The sequence below is a fragment of the Charadrius vociferus genome, unplaced genomic scaffold, assembly GCF_000708025.1.
Source record: "Charadrius vociferus isolate BGI_N301 unplaced genomic scaffold, ASM70802v2 scaffold266, whole genome shotgun sequence".
Classification (NCBI taxonomy): domain Eukaryota; kingdom Metazoa; phylum Chordata; class Aves; order Charadriiformes; family Charadriidae; genus Charadrius; species Charadrius vociferus.
Genome location: NW_009649114.1, coordinates 2,406,115 through 2,412,993, shown reverse-complemented (window position 1 = coordinate 2,412,993; position 6,879 = coordinate 2,406,115). Strand labels below are relative to the sequence as shown.

At 51.4% G+C, this 6,879-nt stretch overlaps 1 protein-coding gene across 1 annotated transcript in view; it reads right to left on the bottom strand.

Annotated features, from left to right (window-relative positions):
* CCND3 (cyclin D3) overlaps positions 1 to 6,724 on the bottom strand; it is a 12,501-nt gene extending 5,777 nt beyond the window's left edge. The window contains exon 1 of the mRNA XM_009888238.1: positions 6,507 to 6,724. Coding sequence (XP_009886540.1) covers positions 6,507 to 6,677 — 171 coding nt within the window. The 5' untranslated portion in view covers positions 6,678 to 6,724. The remainder of the gene's footprint in view (positions 1 to 6,506) is intronic.
* Between the last annotated feature and the right edge of the window lie 155 nt (positions 6,725 to 6,879).

Below are 6,879 nucleotides of genomic sequence, written 5' to 3'. Positions count from 1 at the left end.
CCGAGCCTCTCTGCCGGTCCCAATTCCCCCACGTCCCGAGCCACAGTGAAGATCTCTGCCCCCCCCAATTTTTCCCCATCCTCTGGATCAGCAGCAAATCTGCCTTTGGCAACAGAGCCCAGGTATGCCAGAAGGGCCATAAGAGATGTCCCCATGTCTCTCCTCCCCGCTAGCGGAGCGGGACAGTGGCCCTGCAGGTGTGCTGGGAAAGGAAAACACCCTGCAGGAGCTGAAGCTCCAGGTTTGGAAGGACAGAACTGAATTGGGATTTGGATCAGATATCTCCATTTCAGGGCCTAGTCCTACCCAGCAGAATATCTATTCTTTTTCCAAGCAGTCTAGGATTACGAGGTCAATGCTGCCCACAGACGTGCCACAGGGCTGCCAGGACAGGTGGATTTGAAGTGAGTTTTTTCATAAGGGCAGATCTTCATTTTCTCTCTTTTTTTTTTTTTTTTGTAAACCCCCTCTTTCCCCTTACACAACAATACCAGTTTTAAGTTGCTTAAATGAGCAGCGTTGCTCAACCTGCTCCAACCCCCCCATGAGGCCAACTGCACCATTTGCCATTTCACAGCCTGCACTTTTCCAACCAGAAAGCGGTGCTTTGCTAGCACACGCTCACTAGTCTCCCATATGGATGGCCAGCCTGCCAGTCTTCCTACATTTTTAAGCCAAATTCAGACGATAAAAGCAAGAAGAAACCTAGCGATGAGCTCCAGAGCCTGAGGATCGCAGCACGGATCACTGAGGGTGCCTGGTTCAACAGGGGGATTGGAAGAGAGGTGAGAGATCAGGTTTAAGTAAAAAGAAGAAAAAACAAGTAGTGCTGGCTACTGGTTAAACTACAGCACCGCAGCAGAGTGACACAAGGAAAGAGCTGCTGCAAATGGAGAGCTCTGCGTGTCTGGAACCCACCAAGGGCAGCAGGCTGTGAAAAGCGGCTGCTTGCTCGTGCGTGAGCCCACTGTCTTGGGAAGGGGCACAGGACACTAATGACACCCGAGGGCGAGAGGCCAAGGCAGCTCCAGGCTGACTTCTCCTCGTGAGATGGGAGCACGGCCCTTCTGCAGACCCAGGGTGAAGGTCAAAAGCAGGACCTGGAAATTGCTGCTCGCAAAACAAACCCAAAAGGGATCGCTACACCCGAGAGGGGAGGTCCTGAGCACAGAGGGGACACCAGCCCAGCATCACCCGGGCTCTTGCTCCTTGCTTTTCTTACCAGAACTGCAAGCCAGCTACTGGGAGTCACTAGAGACAGATGATGTCCACACTGGTGTGGCAGAGAGCCTGTCCCTGCTGGGACACGTTTTGTCCGGAGCAGACCCAGGGTGCAAGTCAGCTCAGCTGTGAGACCTCACCTGGGACAAGCTGGCTCCTGCCACACCAGGACTGATCCAGGACAACCGCCTGTCTGTTTGCGATGCACAAAAGCAGCTCTCTTCCAGCTAGCGCAGAGGTTCATCGTCTTCTTAAAACCTCGTTCTTACAAAAGGCCTGATCCCGAGACCCAGCCGGCACTCAAGATGCCAGCTGAAGGCGACAGGCGCCAAGGACTGTCACCAGCTCACAGGATTTAGCTCAGGGAAGCTTCTCTCCTGCCAAACCACCCTGCTCCTCGCTTCACTCCTGCTAACCCTGGGGACTTCCCACTCTCAGAGCAGCATGTCAGAATCTCTGAATCACTTTATCTGTGGAAGAAGCAGAACAGGCTGCAAGAGATAGGCAAGCAGGTTTGCAACAGCAGCACCACTCAGTACAGCAAACATCCTTTTCCTGGCATTTTGTTTTGCACCTAATTGAATCAGTCTCTGCCTGGCTAATGAAAGAGAGGAAGAAAGTGGAAAATGTTCCTTTGTTTCTCCAGCTTGCAGAGCCCACCCTCCTCGTGGAAGGGCTGCAAGCTGCCAGCGCTGCCCACTGCACATCCCATAGCCGGGAATGCACCAGGTCCTCCTTCTGCAAGATCCCCCAGGGCAGAGCTCCCCACACTTGGCCAACATCTATAGGGGTGGAAATCGCACAGCAGCTGAACTTCCCCTCTGCAAGCTTGCTCCCTTGATCTCTCCTGGCTGCATCCCACAAAAAAGATTAAAAAAAAAAAAAGAAGGAAGGAAAGCAGCGACTGTTTCCCATTGCCTCCCTTGCTCTGCCAAGGTGATCTCAGAGCACAGTCCTGTTGCAGTGAAACAGCCTCAAGCCCCCGGTTACTGTCTCTGCACCTTCTCACTTAAGACAGACCAGAGTAAGAAGCAGAGACTGTGTTACTCAGTTTACAGCTCTGCAAACATAGACTGGGATGCGAGAGTCACACCAGCTTCTCTCCTTTTCATGTAGTGACAGTCACTGCACATCAAGCTCTACCCTCAGCAACACCCACACAACCGCTATGCCTACGAGGAGTCTGTAAACCTCTCTGGCGAGGCTGCGCAGGGAGCAGAGAGCCCAGCTCCTCTCTGCAGCAGCCCTGTCTGCAGGAGAAAAGGAAGTTGCGCTCAATTTTGTCACTCAAGTCGATAAGGTACCATTTGACATTATCACAGACTTGACGAGACACCAGCAAAGCGGGAGCAGGCTGCACTGTTGTGCTCAGGAGCTGACTCAAAAGGAAGGTGGAAAGAGCTGCTGATGTTGCCGCTGGCCACCCACCCTACCCAGCAGCTGAGACACAGCTACAGAAATGAGCAGCCATGAAAGTCCATTTGCAAATGGGAAATCTGGGGTAAACGTTTGTTTCCATCCCCTGACCAGAGTTCGAGACTGGATGTCAAGGGTAAAGGTGCCAACTTCAGATGCAGAAACGGTCACATGTGTCCGACCCATGCAACAAGCAGAAAGTAAAAAGAGTAAAACACAAGCATGTAGTCTCTAAAGTCAACGCTCTATCACAGTGAACACCCCTTTCCACTCAGCTGTTAACCCTCTCTCTTACTCTCGCCCCTCATGGCCCACTGTCACTGCTGCTCCCTTCAGTATTTGCCTACTGGCTTGATCCTGCTTAAGGTCTTTGCTAGGAAACACCTGGCAGTTTGCAAAACTGACCTTAGGTAAAAGATCTCAGAGGCAAGACAGCGTGTTAGGGGCAAACCAGGCAGATGAAGGAGACCTACAACTGCTCTCCCCAACCTCCGAGCAGCCGAACACCCTCCTCTTGCACAGGCCAGAAAAGCCGTTATTAAAAAAAAAAAAAAAAAAAAGAAGGTAGGTTAGATAACGCCCTTGACGGAAATCCAACTTCCTCCAAATGGACAAGTCCCTCGTTGCATCATTTCCTTCTCCCTAGAATAACTTCATCAAGATTTTGTTTCAAATGTGTCTGTTCTAAACCGCTGAGCTGGTGCCAAGCATCCCTGCAAGAGAAGGAAGCAAACCTACTGGGAAAGGGAGCCAGCTTCCTCCGAAAGGCCAGGGAGGACAGGCTGGAAGCTGAAATGGCACCGATCCATGAGAAGAGGCCAGGATGCACCATTGTCCAAACCTTGATGAAGAAGCTCCCCTTCCCCTCCCCACCCTCTTCCACTGCAAGATTGTGAAAGAGAAGTAACATTACCACGATTAGCACAGAGGAGGAAAACAGCAGCTCGTCCTGGTTTTGTAATCAGGGTATTAACTCTTGTCAGGTCCCAAAGCAAAGACAAATCCTTCACTTATCTTCAGATGTTACCTCCACTCCCTCTTTACAGTGGAGAGCAACAGGAGACTGGAGTGCGATCTGCCCCAAAATAGGGTTAAACATCTACCAAAAGCAAGCCTTGGGGGGGGGCAGGGAAAGATGACCACCAGATCATGGGCTACAGAGCATCTCCTGTTCAGACATCTGCAAATGCCTCAGCACCTCTCCTTAAGGTCTGTGACTGGTCTGTGATGCCTCCTGCTCGGCCTTTTGGCTAGCACCCATTACCAGGAATAAACCCCCCCACTGCCGAGTGCTCAGCACCATCCCCTTGGGAAAGAGAAAAGGGATCCCATTTGCTTGAAAAAGCTATCTTTGGTTATCCCAAGAAAGGACTTTTGATCCCCAAAATGAAGCCATTCTTGTCCACCTCAACTGCGTATCAATTATGGAACACAACGATGAAAGAGTTCCGTGCCAACTGTCCGGCTGCGCCTCGCGTTGTGAGTGTCCCAGGATCCTGGTGGGGACAAGAGTACAGGAAAGGAGAACTCCAGCATCGAGATCTGCACCATCAGGAGTGGGCAACAGGCGGCAGACAACGCTTTCCTCCTTCATCTCCCCCCGCCCCGAAGCTGCCAGGAGGAGGATGGAGAAGGGAAGATGAATATTGTGGCACTTCTTAGCCACAGCTTCCAGCTGACAAACCTCTGGGGGGAACAAAAAAAGGCTCCAAGTGAGGAGGCATTAGCATTTCAGTGCGAGAGGGAAGGAAAGCCTCCAGGGATGGTGCACACGCTCTGCCCACCATCCACCTGCGCATCTCCTAACTGTTCTCCTTTGGAGGGGGCTTGCTGCAAACAAAGTTCAAGATTCAACTGAAAAAAAGCAAACCCTCACCAAGAATAATCAACACATAAACCAGAAGGAAATATAGCTGGGATCCAAAGGAGATACGCACAAGGTGCCCACCAAGTCCATTTCCTTGTAGCCCACGGTCCATGCTACAGAAGTCCCTAGAATTTGCTGTGATGATGTCCCCTAGACTGCAGGGATGATGACAGCAGGACTCCCTTCAAAGTCTGGATTGGAGAGGGAGACAGAGATGAAGCGTGGCATAAGTTCACCTTCCTGCAACCCACATTTCTGTTGGACAGAGAGCTTGTCCATCACTCTGAAGGGACAGAAAGCTGACACTGGCCCACAAAATGCATTTTGATCAGCTTCACATCCCCGAGAGCACTGTCCTTGCTTTGAAATGCAGCCCGCTTGCCTACAAGACAACTATTAGGCACCTTCTGCTCAGCTTGCTGCCCCTGCAACACAGGCAACTTTTGTTGGCCCAGCAGAAAAGTGAATGCAAACCAATTCCCAGTCCCTCCTGCCTTTCTTTCCTGCTAAATGTTAACCACCCTCATTATCAGAGGGCCAACAGGAACCCTTCCATTAGAGACCGGGATTTGCTTCATATGATGGATCCCAGTCCTGGGAAGATACCCACACTGGATGAGAAGGTGCTCTCAAGGATGAAGCTTTACGGACAAAGTAAAGAAAGACAAAGAAAGCCGTTGCACACACCGATTTTACAGGAGCCCCCCGCAGCAGGATGCTGCAGCGCAACCACAGCTCAGCATCCAGAAAAAAAACGAGCAGTTGTGTTTCCTCTGTGCATTCCCATCCCTCACCACTATTCATGGTAACGATCCACATACTTTTTCCGTGAGTGCTACTTAAGGCAACAACCACCCACAAATGTCTACCAGGAGAGAGGTATGGAGGTGAGGGGATTTTCCCCAGCCTTCACTGGCACTTGGAAAAACCATGTTCATACTAGAGTTCCCCAGTTACCAGAACTGCCTTCCGATTCACACCTGAAAGTTTTGTGGGTTCACTCCCCACCCCGGGGACAAATCACACTCAGATCATCTCACCCACCCCGGACCAAAAAAAATAGGTATTTAATAAGGCGATGACTAACCCTGAGAAATTCTCGTAGACAAACCGTCTCCAGGGATGTTTGTTACTCGAAGCGAGGTGGCCGTTTCCTCCTGAGGGCTCTGCTCTACCAGCACGGAAGGCCCCCCAAGAAAAGGGGTTCTCCAATTTCCTCCCCCATCGGCAAAGTTGAACTAAAGAGATTTGGATCTTTGCATTGAACTTTTATCAGACAAGAAAACGCCTTGCCTTTCAAAGCCTACACAGCTTCTGCCTGAGTGTACAAAGAGAGAGGCAAAGCAGCCCCGTTTTAACTCAAGAGCACAGAGCAGGAGCTGGGCAGCAAATTCCCACTTATTTCCATCCCCTTGGCAGCACTGTCAGCCTTGACGGTACAACCCAGCCAGCTGGATCCCAGATTGGAAAAGCTCCCACCCGTTTTGCTGGTTACCTCTCCACTTAAAGCTTCGTTTTTCCTACTGGTGTGAAAATGCACCTCCCACGCCATGCCCCTTCGCAGCCGGGGCAAGTCAGAGCCACACGCCTCAATGGCAGCCCCCGCCTCGTGCCCCACCGGCTGCGCAGACAGAGCCTTTGTTCTCCAGAGCTGTCACTCGAGAGCGAAGCAGCGCCTGGGAGCTAGCTCAGCGTGGCAGCTCCACGCTGAAAATGAGCACTTAAGGCACAAGGAACTTTCTCTATAACCCAGAGGTGACCAAGCTGTTTCTCACAGCAGGGAGCGAGTGTCTGCCCAGGATGGAAAGGTCTCCACCAACAGACATCACACCCACTGGGGCAAGGAGGTGAGAAGTTGGTTAGGGAATGCAGAGGAAGGTGTAGAAATGGGAGAAAGAGAACAGGAGGAGACCCAGAGACAGGTATGCTGCCAAGTAGCAGGATGCCAGAGATAAGAGAGCTGGGGAGGAGGTGGAGGACTCTTTGAGATAGGGGTGGTTACCACGAGCTGCTGAGGCGTGATGGAGTTGTCTGTGTAAATGCAGAGTTTCTCCACGGTCAGGGGCATGGTTTCTCGCAGTTTGGAAGCCAGGAGCATGCAGACCGCTCCCAGAAGCTGCAAGTGGTTTTTCCTCACGGGGACTGACGACAGGTAGCGATCCACATAATTCATGGCCAAGGGGAAGACCTCTTCTTCACACTTCTGCTCCTCACAAACCTGACAAAACCCAATTACAAAAATAAAAAATAAAAGGAAGTTTTAATCAGCACAGGACTCCCCAGATCCTGCCTGCACCACAGCTTCAAAGCTTCTGGTCATGATGGTGTTTCACACATATCTGCAGGGCTTTGAAGGCACCTCGGTGCTAGCACAT